The sequence below is a fragment of the Erpetoichthys calabaricus genome, chromosome 4, assembly GCF_900747795.2.
Source record: "Erpetoichthys calabaricus chromosome 4, fErpCal1.3, whole genome shotgun sequence".
NCBI lineage: Eukaryota > Metazoa > Chordata > Cladistia > Polypteriformes > Polypteridae > Erpetoichthys > Erpetoichthys calabaricus.
The window spans coordinates 115,597,872-115,612,091 of NC_041397.2; the positions used below are offsets into that span (position 1 = coordinate 115,597,872).

A 14,220-nucleotide genomic window follows, 5' to 3' on the forward strand; every position below is an offset into this window, starting at 1 on the left:
TCAGTGGACATTTTAAACTTAGGCATACAAATACACTGCTAAAATTCCTTATTACATTTACAGTTGGTGATGAAGTATGTAGCTCTTCAGTTTTACAGAAAGACATTAAGGAGCTTTGCAGAAGGATAAAAACATCTTGTATGTGCAGTGGAAAATCACTAGCAATATTATTTCAGTAGATAAGCATTAATAACACATACATGTGATAATTTAAGTATCCTACCGTTCACAAAACTAGCCATATAATACTTAGAAGCAGGTCATTGAATCTACTGGTGCAAGCATTAATAGTACTGCACTGCTTAACAGAACAGAGAAGGAAGAAAAGTAACTTTGCAGAATGGCTTAAGTCTTTAGTAATTTAATTTAATATTGGTTATAGTTGCACAGTAAACACATACAAATCAGACCCTGCACAACATTACCTGGTGCAAGTATCAAGGTCTGATTATGTATACAAAGCATACATATTTTCTTGGTGGTACAAGAAGATTAAGCATTAGGAAAGGCTTTAAAAATATCAGCATGTTTCTATAACCTATTACACCACTACATGAATTAATGTAAAGTGAGAACAACATATGCATTTTGGAAGCATTTTAATTGAAGTACAAGAAACTATAACAGTGTACATTTTTCATAATGATTATAAAATAGCCTGACTCACTTGTGGCAGTAAAAGGGGAGGAAAAAAGTCATACACTTGCTTCATAATCTCTCTAATATAATTTATCTGCCATATAAAGTAAAAATGTGCATCTTGAAAGAACTGTATGTCTCCAGAGTTGATCTCTAGAGTGCTGCTGTCCTGCCCTTAGTGACTGTGCCTGAGGGCATTTTTTTGCTGAATTTGTACATCAATATGATAATTGGCTCCATGGAGATGTATATGTTTTCATTGTGGAATAATAATTTCCAAAGCTGTTTGCAGCAAACGTAATTTACATGTTATTCTTTACAAGCAGAAGAAATGGAAAAACAAAAAACTGAAAGCTGTATTTATCAAAATAGAAATAGAAATTTTAGGGTTTCCAAAAAGAAGACAAAAGAATGCTTGTTATATTTTTTGATGTATATTACATTGTTGAAATCAAGGTCAAACACAGCAATAAAAATATATTGTTTCAAATGGATGTGGTATTTAAAACACAATTGTTTTGTTTTACTTTGGAGATTGGCATTTAGGATTTAACTTTTTTTTTTTATCTAAAATGACTTCAGTCCCTTCATCAATGCTCAAAACAGTTTTTCAATAGAAGAGTAGGGTTTTATATCTGAAGTGAAACATAGCATCAGTGAGAATAAGGAACCAACACTAGATGATCCAGTGCAAAGCTTTGAAATGACTTAAAAGACACAATTGCATAAAAACAAAAATCAACATTTAATAAATGTATTTGTTAGTTAAATATATATATTAATTTATTAAACTACAAAATTAAAACTAAGAATTACAATCCACAAATTAAGGTGCTTGTGTGGTATATTATATATGTGGGCAAGTAAAAGAGCACAAAAGCACAGCTGTTAAGCCTTGTCAAAACTTTGCAAGACGCAATTGTTGTAATTATGGTGGGCAGGCTTCTCCATTACTGCAGAGTAAGGACAGAGAACCAGAGAGCCAAAGACTTGCTTCTTCTTGAACACAGAACTGTAACTTATCCAATGGAACCCAAATACACAAGATAAGCTACATTATGTAATAGTTATAAATATAACTAAAACAAATGCACAAATACTCAAGACTTTCCACACCTAAAGGGAACATATAACATGAGAAGCCTCAACAGTTTACTTTCCTTACTCTTGCACTTAATGTTCTTAATACAAATGACCTCTACTTCTCTAAGTTGCATATGTAAACCATAAAACAGTTACCTTTGTTTCATTTTAGAGATGTTATAGTCATATGTTTGTCTTATGTATTCAATGTACTGTATAATAGAAAATTCTCACATACAGTGAACCCTCGTTTATCATGGTTAATCCGTTCCAGACTCTACCGCGATAAATGAATTTTCGCGAAATAGGATTCTTTATTTATAAATCGAATATTTTCGCAGTTAGAGTATAGAAAACCTGTTTACGACCTTCTAAATATGTTTTTTAACATTATTAGAGCCCTCTAGACATGAAATAACACCCTTTAGTCACCATTACACTCGTATTACCCAATATATTAGACAAAATAAGAGAAAATAAGACATATTAGATGTTACAAATATCATATTATTATTATTGTACTGTACATTTAATTACACACACACACAGTTCTTACACACAACCACTAACCTATGAAGGCACGAGCTCAGTAGGAGAGTCTTCAGGTTGTAAGCTGGAGCGCTGATCGCACCCTCAGAGGACACAGACGCCCCTGGGAAAACCCCTGAAACAGCTGACAGTCTACCTTCACATTGCTCCTTACCCTTCTTACTTTTGCTATAAGCGCGATAAACCTCTCACGCGGTACTCCGCTTACTTAAAAGTATTGTGCAGCGCCTCTCAGCTTTGGAATTGGTTGTTTTGTTTCTCTCTCTCTCAGACATTCTCTGCTCCTGGCAGAACTGTCATCTCTGACTTGTCATGGAGCACGTTTACACTTTTGAAAAGAGACAAATGTTTGTTTGCAGTGTTTTGAATAAAGTTCTTTTTTTTCTACAACCTCCTATGTCTCTGCAAATCTGTGACCCAAGCGTGACAAGGTGGTGCAGTATCTTCAGCAGGTGCGTTGTTGTCTTCTTCCGCCGAAGGAGTACTAGGAGTAGGCAGTGGGTGTCTGGGTGCACGGCTGAAGAACATCTTGATAGGCAGTTGCTGGCGCTGTCTTTTCATATGCGTGAGGAGGCTTTTTTAGGGTATTGCCATCTTTGATCCAAGAGTTTCATCTTCTTCTGGATGGTAAGCATCTTCCTCCGGCGCTTAGTTTCATTGTCAGAAGGCTTAGAAAAAGCAGCACATTTAGGAGCCATCGTGGGGCTTAGATAAAAGTTCTCAGAAAGCGCACGCGTAGTGACGTAAGCGCGTATGAGAAAAAATCGCAATAGAGTGAAGCCGCGAAAGTCGAAGCGTTATATAGCGAGGGATCACTGTATAGCATTTCTTTTTAAGGTTTTACTAGCTATGCATAACGAAAATAGATACAAAAGAAATCTGCTGGCATCATGCAGGTTAATAACAATGTTCAATCTTTATTATTGTACATCCAAGAAAAGCCACACAAATCAAAATTGTTTGGTACTGAAATCGGTTTAAAAATGTACACTTACTTTTAAGTATAAACATGCTGGATGCAATATGTGTCGCATTATGATTTTCACATTTAGAACCAAGAATATAATGATAATCCAACATGTCTCAAAGATTGAATTTCAGAAAAAAAACCTTTTCATTCATGGGGCACATTCTGGTAAACAGCTTCTAGCATTACATATTTTAAACTTTGTGTTAGATGGGTTAATGAAATACTTACAAAACATCTTACACCGTTGACCTTTGAAGAATAAATGAAGGCTACAGCTGAAAATTGCTGGGAAAGCTGTGTAATGTGACATGGGTTTTAGCCAATCAAGGGCCAGACTAAACTGCAAATAAGAAAGTAGTTTGAATTGCTTAACCTTTGATTGTATGGGGAGGCTAAGCAGTAAAAAGTCAACACTAGCATATGATTCAAATAATGCTAGAACAGAAGATGTTACCATGTAGCCTCTCTACCTCAGTTACTTATTTTGTTATTGTTTTATTTGATCCTTTCTACAAGGTCACCTTACCTGCTAGCGTAATGTTCAATCCGTGAATGCGTATCATCATGTGACAGTTGTGGAGATGATGCAGGTCTGAAAATAAACAGAGAACTTATTAATGGAAGTGTTAATAATATTTACATAAGTAGTTAAACTCCTTAGAGCTAAGATTAGTATAATGTGAAATGATCATTAAAACTATAGCTGTCTGGAATTTCTAGTTCAATGAACAGCAAATCATTAACTTTACATGACTTGAGGTTAAATTGTTAATTTACTTTCACTCACTGGCTTGACTAACTTTGTGTTGGTACTTTAATAGTAAGTATAACAAGAAGGGTGGTATAATATGAATGAAATAATGTATTTTCAATATATATTTTCTGAGATATATTCTTTACATTTAAATTTTCTGAGTGAGAAATATGCCATATATGAAGCCTAAAGGGTTATAAAATGAAATTACTTGAGATTGTTTAAAAAATGGGCAGCATATTGCGAATTTACCAATTTTAACTGAACATAGTGCACAACATTCGATACAGAACAAATGCTCTTAATATAAATTTCTGTGATCAACCACAACTCATGAAAACAATGTAATGTAACAAAAGATTACTCAAGACTATCTTAGTGTTCCTAGAACTGTATAAGGGATACATGAATGAAAAAACCTTCCCTACTACTATTACAATTGACTAAATTCTGTAAGACTGGTATAAGTCACAGGAGTCTTACCAAAAATGTAAAACAGGCGTACAGTGAGGTGCAACTAGAGAAACAAGAGTCAAAAAGATACAAGACAAAAGAACAGTGAGAGTGGTTGAAGCTGTTGTGTGAAGAAAGAAAGAAAGAAAGAAAGAAAGAAAGAAAGAAAGAAAGAAAGAAAGAAAGAAAGAAAGAAAGAAACCCATGACTCTGTGTCACACTTCAGGCCGGGAGAGTGTCTATCACTGTTGCACCCATTTCTATCTTATTATTATTTAAACATACACATAGACATTGAATGGAAAGAAGTTGGACTGAGGTGATCACAAGTCATTAATGAAACATCTATCAAGTACTAGAGACTGTTTAGTGTACTAACCCTATAACATTCCATTACCATTTAACTGAACACTGTGAAATTTGAGTTTAGGACATACCAAAGATGAGCACAGGGCTTTTCTTGATTTATAAACAGTACAGTATAGGCTTGAACTGTCCAAAGGTGAGTAGGATTATGTTTTAAAATGCATAGCACTCCTATCAGGAAAATATGACATTTTAGTACAATTATGCTTCTTGGAATAATTTCTTCTTCTGGTGACTGTAGCTTTGTCAGCTAAAGGTATCATTTATGCTATCATAATTCTCCAGAAACGTTTCTACTCTTCTGTGCTTCTAGACCACTCCTAGATGGTCCTGAAAAGCTAAACAAGATATGCAAATCTTTCCATTCTGTATTCTAAAAGTTAAATAAATAAACACTCAAATGTTAAGACTGTTCAGTGAGTCTTACTACTGTGAAGGATATAAAGAAAAACTCCAATAATTATGCCTTAAATATCAAAATGTTACTATAGAAGTTTTACTTTCACCAGTGTGTGTGGTTACAGTTTACTAGCATTGGAGATCATCATAGTTAGACATGTTCAGTAAATAAAGAGAACTGAAAACTTGCTAGGCCATAAAGATGACATTAAAGTGCAACTCATCAGGCTAACCATGAAAAAGGGGATAACAAGACTGGGCCCAATTAATCGAAATGAGGTCAGTACAAAAACACCTTGCAAATGTGCTTTGAACTGAATACCCAAATGATTTCAACCCACCCAGACATGCCCCTATATGTGTCTCAGAGAGAAAGGACTTCAAGCATCTTTCACTTCATACCATCTGTGAGCTACTGCTTCCCTGGAGGAGGAGAGAAAGTGATAAAATGCTTGTATCACCACTCATGGAGTTTTAATCAAAACTAAGGACCTTTACATTTAAACACATTCTAGAATGCCATTTTTTCCCTTTGCCATGGTTTGGAACCATGCAAGGTACATCACTAATTCTGGGTAAAACGATTTTAGTCATAGAATATACATCTTGGGGAACCACATGTGACTTTTTTTTTTATTACAGTAGAGTAGACCCCCACGAAGTCGCAGTTCAGGGTTCGCAGACTCAGTCTTTCGGGATTTTTCCTTAGAACCTAACTATTAATTGTTAGCGGAAAGCGCAAATATCCTCCACAATTTTTTATGCCTTTTTTCGTGGCAATACTGTGCTGTAGAGAGAACAGGAAGCAACCGCTGAGGGAAATGCAGTTTGGGATGGCGAAATTAGCCAGTCTGAGAGTATTATTCATTTCTCTTTGCTGCTGATTGACTGCTGCCCTGTGAGGCGTCTCCAGCTGAGTGGGTTTACCACTGCTGAGGGAAATGCGGTTTGGGATGGCAAAAGTAGCCAGTCCCAGAGCGTTATTCATTTCTCCTTGCTGCTGATTGACTGCTGCCCTGTGACGCATCTCCAGCCGAGTGTCCTCGTGTTTTCCATTTTGCTATTGTATTCATTTTGTTATACTTAAACGCACAAGATGTCGCCGAAACACCCTGCACCTTCTAAGGCTTCTGGCACTGAGCCTAAGCACCAGAAGAAGTTTAAAACACTCCAGGAGAAGGTTGAACTACTGGATTTGCTCCGGGAACTAAAAAGTTATGCTGCAGTAGCACGCCACTATGGCATTAATGAAAGCACTGCACGCTACATAAAGAAGAATGAAGCAGCAATCTGGAGTACCGTATCTGTAAATTTCTGTGATAGTGCCAAAAAGGTAACGATCGTAAGGAATAAAAATATCGTCAGGATGAAATCTGCCTCAGTATTGTGGATCACCGACTGCAGGAAGAAGAACATCCCCTTGGAAGTTAACATCATCTGTGAGAAAGCACGGAAATTGTAGCAGCAATTTGCTACAGGAGACAATGTAGCAACTTCCCATCACAATGTTCCTGAAACGACTCCTGAAGCACCTGAACAAGAGGCGCCACCCGAGGAGTTTTAAATCCTCAGCATCGTACTGCACAGCTACTTCATCATCATCATCAATATCATTCATTATTGGTGAGTACCCATACATTTTACTGTATTTTAATTAAATGAAATGATTATGTATTTACTCTATATATTATGATAATATATTTACTCTTATAACAAAGAAAACGACAGTGCATACCAAAGAAAATGCGCTTGCATGAATTACAGTATATATAGCGGTAACATCTGTATTTTACATTCTAGCACCGCGGGAGACATAGCAGTACAGTACTGTACAGTATACGGTTTACCTTTACTTTCTGTTTTTAGGTAATGTATTAAGGTAATTTTTTAGGTAATGTATTAATGTATTAAGCTGAGTTTGCAACAAAATTAAAGTGCTTTGGGGGCATACTGTATTTAGGGTTTAAACTATAAAAATAGGCATTTAAAAGGCATTTTTTAACCACATCCAAAAGTTGCGGTTTTTCACAATTCGCAGGTGCTCTAGGAATGTAACCCCTGTGAATTTTGGGGGTGTACTGTATATTTCTTAGGCTTATTGTCACCTGTTTAAGAAAACTCAAAACAACATACTACTAAGTAACAGAATAGTTATTGTTGTTTTAGTTTGTCATAATTATTAATTTCTGAATTTTTGTGTGAAAAAGCAATATGAAAGTCAAGATTTTTATTCATGCATATATTCTGAAGCAAAACTAATTTAATGCACCAGTCTGCACAGGATACACTTGCCCGCATTACTCATATTTGGCATATTAACATAACTGCACATGTGAGAGAAAAAGCAGAGTGCAGAAAAAAAAAAACCACACACACACACTAGGAGAACGTGGAACCTTGGGACTGATAGTGACTGGATGGGAAATTAAAGTTGGTCTTCTGGAGTCGTGTCTTGTGCCTAGATAGTGTTTGTGAGACTGTCTGACTCTCTGCGACAAGAAAAGAAAAATGCTTGAATAAAAAGGGAAGCACAGAGTGAATGACTGGCTAATCAAGGTTCAAGAGTTTTATTCAGTCATGTTTACACAAGAAAACGTGGAATTTGCCTTCTCAGTTGCATCAAGTAACAGACAGAAATGAAACAAATAGAGACAGGACAGGTTAAAATTTACAAAGAAAGTCTAGAAATGTTTACATCATTTGAAAAATAGATTTTTTTGTTAAAACTTCTTCTAGCAGTTTGATATGTTTAACTTAAAATGGGTATATGATACATAAGAAAAACTATACTTCTGATCTATTAAAAAGACACTGTAGACAAAGGAATTTCTGGAGTGATTTGTATGGGTTTTCAAAGCGACTGTACTCCATGATTTACTGAAGGTAAGTTCTGCATGTAATGGATGTCTGTCATCGGTTGAGATGATTTCCAGATTTTTCAACATTGCCCTCTAACAGTTACCAAATCATCTACATCAGCCCCAATCACTTTAACTGCATGTTTAGTAATCTGCTGGAGCTTTTTTATATACTAGGGGGCTCTGCCCTCTGCTCACTTCGCTCGCCCACATGGGGTCTGGTTTACCAGTTATACAATTTAAAGAGATTGTTATTTTCATGGGAATTGTTACATATGCATTATTTATTATTATATTATTGAATGCATGCTAAGGAGAAACGGTTGGAGCATCTGCTGGCGAGCTGCGTGTTCTGCTTGTAGTTGTTTTAAGAGCTGTTAGCACATGAAGTGTGTCTGCCAAAAGCATTCCAACAACTGCTAGGTTAGATGTCCGTGAACTTGTTTTTAAATGTTGTCACACTGCCTTGTCTTGCATGACATTAAAGTGTCTCTCGCGGGATGTTAAATTGTCTTCCGAGAAAATCACGTCTTGTCTCCCTAGTCTCCCTCTAAAGATTTTTTTTTATAATAGAGAGACTGTTTTTTCAGAATACTATACCAGACAATGAAGCTGAAAGTGATGACAGACTGGATCTTACTGTGGTAAAAGGACAACATGAGGTCTGAGTTTACAGAGGTGTAATAACAGCTGATTGCATTTAAAGAATATGTTTTTTGTGTTTGTACTCCAGTTAAGTTCTTATCTGGGTAAGTTTCTAAGTATTTCTATTCAGTCACTATTTCTACCTCCTCCCCCAGAACAATGATGGGTGAATATGCAGATTTCTTTCTCTCAAAGTCAAATATCATTTCTTTCGTCTTTTTGAAATGCGGGGTAAGGTTGTTCTTATTGCACCAGTTTACCAAACAGTGTACTTGATTTAAATAATGGCTTTGATCTTCCCCAGCTATGTGTCCTATGAGCATGGTATCACCAGCATATTTGATAATAGAGTAATCATTATTGTTCGGTCTCAGGTCACTTGTTTACAGAGTAAAAAGTAAAGGTGATAAAATACAACCTTGGTGACTTCCCGTGTTTGAATGAATGACTTTTGAAAAAGTGTCATGTACTTTGACTGTCTGTGAACAATTTAAAAGAAAGTAATGAATCTTAAATGAAAGGAATAAAAATAAGCTAGTTATCCTATAGGAGCAATCTTTGTAAAGAAAGGAATAACAATAGGTATTATAAGCATTAATGGTTGATAAATGCAATATGTAGAGTTGTTTATTAAGGTCACAATCAATATAAACTACCATTCAAATCTACAGATAAGAAGAAAGAGAATTATAGAAAATAAATCAATGAAAAAAAGAGACAGTTAATGGTAACCTTGGTCCACATCTGACATTAAAGCTCATCAAAAATACCTCAACATGTCTATACACACATTCTTTTCGGTCTAGCTAATTATTTAGAAACATTGTTTGAAATTCTCAGTTCCATCAAACAATAGAATTAATGAATGTTCAAATTAGTACTAGACAGCTTACCTTCACTAAACAATTAAATAAACAAGGGTCATTTTGAAATGGTGCGACATGGTGCTGAAAGCTGCAAGGATCAAAATCATTCAAGCCTTCGAAAACAGCATTTAATCTTGTTGCCATAAACGTAAACAATGAAGATGTAGTGATACATCTGCACATATGTAAGGATAGAGCTGTGCCAAACACAGTTTTTAAAAAATAGTCTTATAAAAATTAAATCAATTCTACCATCACACAGCACATTTAATTATTTAGTTATTGTAAAGAACTGCTGGAATCTTTTGCTGGAATGGTAATAGAAATAACATAAATGTTCAAAAAAGTATTAGCTAAAAAACAATCCATACAAACAAATATCAGAAGAAAATCACCTACTCAACAAACTTAGCAATGTTACATTAAACCCTAAGTTGTATGTATAAAATGAACGTTTCTATACACGTTTAAGGGTTATTTTAACATTGTAAGAATTAGCGTTAAAGTACTAATTTTCTTTATCTAAAATCAAATTACACGTCTATTAGTTGTGCTGTCTTTAACAAGAAATAATGGTAACTCAAAAATCCAACTTGGAAAAGGGCAATAATAGATGTTGGCCAAGTATGTTTGTATAATATGATAACCAATGGTTTACATTTTACAGTTCTTTTTTCTTCTTTTTCTTTTTTTCTGCAGCAATAGGTGTTCATTTTATTACTGAATGACTTTGAGTGCTGTCTGCATTAACAAAGAGCTCTTTGTTTAGGTGTTTGAACAGGTAATCTCTAGCTCATTTTCAACAAAGGGCTGGCCATAGATTAGAGGCAGACAGCTGATGTATATTCATGGTTTGGGTTGCAGACACAAGGGCAATTCATTGACATACTTAAAACAGCCTTATGTGTATTTATTGCAAGAATCAAGGTGAAATACGACTTGGCTTAAACAACCACTAGCAGCTGATTAAGACCTTAGTTCTGTTGGTTCTTTGATTATGCAGATTGGTATGTCTGCTTGGACTCTTATATTGGTTAGAATGAGAAGGCAAAGAAAAACTGCCTGTTATTCTGCCAGTAAGCTTGACCTTTACTAAGACATTTCAGATAACATTAAATAGAATTTAATTTATTCCCAGGTGACAAAATCACTTATTCATTGACATAAAGGGAAAATGAATTTTCACTTTCTAGATAGCCTAAACCCATCAGGACACAATATTAGTGATTAAATTGGGAGCTGTAAATGATTTTAAGGTTATAAAGGGCATGCATTTGATTAATCATTGCAGATTACATCAATGCACGTTTGAAGAAATTAATTTCAGGATATATGTGCAGTAACAAAAATGACCAGTCTTTTTAATTTCAGAAACTGATGGCTAAAAATGTTTTAAAATTCATGGATGTCATGCCCACATGAATTACCTATGTAATCAGAGATGCATATAAATAAACACTTTATTATTAGTTTTTCAGTAATAAAAATACTGGTTACCTTGAATGAAGACAAGACCACTGTAGCTTCATCCCATCATTGCTTAGAAAATATTATTCAAGAAAATGATCATTTCAACTAAACTAATTGCCAACTTGCTCTGTATACAGCTATTTTGTGTGAGGAAATACTGTCTGAAATTTGCAGAAAATTCACTGTTAAATCAGTTGTCATCTGGCCTACATGTGCTATTTCAAATCTGCTACCATACTAATTTCCTCATGATTTAAAAATGTTTCTTATGTCTCCTTTTAATCTGTTTGCATAAACTTAAATGTCTGAAGCTCTTCAAACTTTTTCCTATAGATCATATCCTGCGATCTTGACACGTCTTATTATTCTTCTCAGAGCTTTTTGTAGTGCTGTAGCACACTATACTCAATCCAGAGTCCGTAAATGCACATGCAATTTCAAATATTATTGGAAAAGTGCGTTGTATAGTTTAAGCATAATGTCATTGAGCTATTCAACTGTATGTAGCCTAGCATTCTATTAGGCTATGTACACAATACTACATTTTCAATTAAAAGTTGCGTTTTGCACCCATATCCATGTGCTGACTACAGTGGAAAGTAAGAGTGATGGTCACTGTGTAACTAAATAAAAAATGCTGCAAATGTTAAGGTGACAAAAAAACAAGTGATCAGCTCCATTGTTCATATGCGAGAGGAGTGATTATAAGAAGTCCATAGCAATCAAAGCACATCTTCTACCAAACAACAATTGTAAAACTAACTCAAAAAGAAAATAAATGAATAAATGAATGTGTGTGTCTATATTTTCACTTTACAACATCTTGCTTTTGTGGCTCTTTCCTGCATTTTTGTGCTACAACCATCCACTTCATTTAGTGCCTTGTTATTAATGTTGCCGCGGAAAGTACCATTCCTTACTGAATGGATCAATTTTAATAATAAACAATGATAAACAACCAAGTTACTTACAATATGAGTTTCAGAGGAATTTTGCATTTCAACGGCAGTACTGTGGCCACTGGATTTATCACAAAACTGTACCGACTGGCCTATTGAACATGTATGCAGTATTCAAACTGTACAATATATAAGTTAGATGCATTCAGGAAAGCAATGCAACAAGCACCACGGAAAGCAACTCCTCTATGTCCACTATGTTGGAATTGAAGGGTGACTAATCAGGAAATCAGTGTTGTAATAAATCGGGGGAGGGCACTAACAAATCAGAGAGTAGTTAGTGTCTGTTTCTCATATTGCATGATTAAGTCAGACATTTACTTCTTAACCATCAAATTTTATATTTATGCATACTAAACACTTTCCACATACCCACCCAAACGTGAGTTTTGTCCAGGCTTGTCTTTGGTAATTTTGCTATTCCACAGGTATCCAATATTTATCCACTTTATTTAGTCTATCCATTTAATTTTAATATGAACTTAAACCTAGTAAAAGTGTACAAGAGTCCGTACAGGAAAGTCTCTGAAGCGTTTTGCCGTGGCTGAGGCAGCGTCTTCTTCATGCTGTATACCGATAATTCTCTTTCTAATCAGCTGCTGCTGTGATTCCCCACTCAGATTCAGTGATATAAATACTCCGAGTGGTGCAGTGAGAGTAATATGGAAAAAGATGATCTGCTGTGGCAACCCTTAACGGGAGCAGCTGAAAGAAGAAGAAGATGCAGTGAGAGTAACAACGCTAAAGCAGTTATGGTATTTGGAATATTATGGCTATTCCCTGGACCATTATATTGCTGCAGGTTAATTACAATCAGATGCATTACACTAATAAACAGTATGCAGTTAGTTTCAGTGTATTTATAAAGCCGCGTCAGGAATGTGGATCTAAGAAAGAAAGGGTGACCACACAGGAACAGTAGCACTGCTTTGACGCTGGGTGCCGCCAGTCTGCAAAACCGAGCGGAGATATTGCGTACGCCAGGGTATGAGGTATCGTGGAAATGTTTGTGGCTTTACGCCAAGTTTAGGTTTTATACATCGTGATTTGAGCGTGGAAACGTTCGTACGCAACATTTCTGTGCATACGCATCGTTTATACATGATCCCCTGGTGACTTAAAATGTTTACAAAAAAAAAAAAAAAAAAAAAGTTGAATTATTTTTATTTCCATCCCAGATTCTGTGCAGTGTATTTCCTAACGGAAGGATGCGAGTTCATTTTTTTTATATAAAGCGACTGCTGTGGGTGGCACTTTCATGTAAATAACATTTAGTATAATAAAAGTTTATCATGTATATGCAGCATAATATTGCTGTTCCACTAAAATGGTTTAAAACGTTGTGTGGGGGTTTCCATCCTACTCCCCACAATGGACAATGTGAAAACTTCACACAGTCAGTCATTGCTTTGAAGCATCAACTGTAAGCAGTGTGCCACTGCAGCTAACAAGATCAAACAACAAACTTATTCTAATAAAAAAAACACTAATCATCAGTTATCCTGAGCTTCAGACTCTGAACTATCCTCTCTCTATCTTTCCAATTCTGTCCCCTCTCTTTTGGCTTCAGTCTGTTGCAGCTCCTTACTGTATATTGTGGTTCAAGGTTCAGCAGCAAGGCTAAACATTTTTTTCATAATTACTCATATCACAATAAAATGCGAGCTTAATGGTCTAAATTTATACAGAAAATAAAATTTCACATTAAAAAGTATAGCATAAGTGTTCAAATCTATCCAATGCACTGTTCAGAAAATGGTGGTAAAGGGTCGCCATGCATGATAAAATAAATGAATAGAAGAAGAAAGGCAGTCTTTCTTAAAAATGGAAGGGTATTACAAAATGTGTATAAACTTAAAATGTGAATATTCTCAGTTAGGAAGTGGATGTATTCGATAACTTTTAAGTGCTCTATAGACTATGAATGTAGCCTAGTTGGGAAGGACCTTTTAAATATTAATTATAAATCACACTTGAATTAAGAAAGCAGGCCTCCTGGGGAAAATACCATGATTGTGATGAAACTAACTTGGTCCTTTAAGTGACTGAGATACATGGCAGCAATGAATTTGACTTGTTCTTAAAAAACAGCACTTTCCAACAGTGTTACTAATTACAGAGAATGACAGGCTTGGCCGGGCTTCCAAAAGTCTTTTCAGTTTTTCTAAAACTGAATGCCATATCTTTCTGGGTCCGATGGTAAATTTTC

The 14,220-nt window shown here is 35.3% G+C and overlaps 1 protein-coding gene across 17 annotated transcripts in view; it reads right to left on the bottom strand.

Moving 5' to 3' along the window:
• The window catches only part of dmd (dystrophin), a 2,688,357-nt gene that overhangs the window by 44,294 nt on the left and 2,629,843 nt on the right, over positions 1-14,220 (bottom strand). For all 17 annotated transcript variants that reach the window (XM_051926236.1, XM_051926244.1, XM_051926242.1 and 14 more), the window contains one exon: positions 3,768-3,833. In XM_051926236.1, the coding sequence (XP_051782196.1) occupies positions 3,768-3,833 (66 nt within the window). The remainder of the gene's footprint in view (positions 1-3,767; positions 3,834-14,220) is intronic.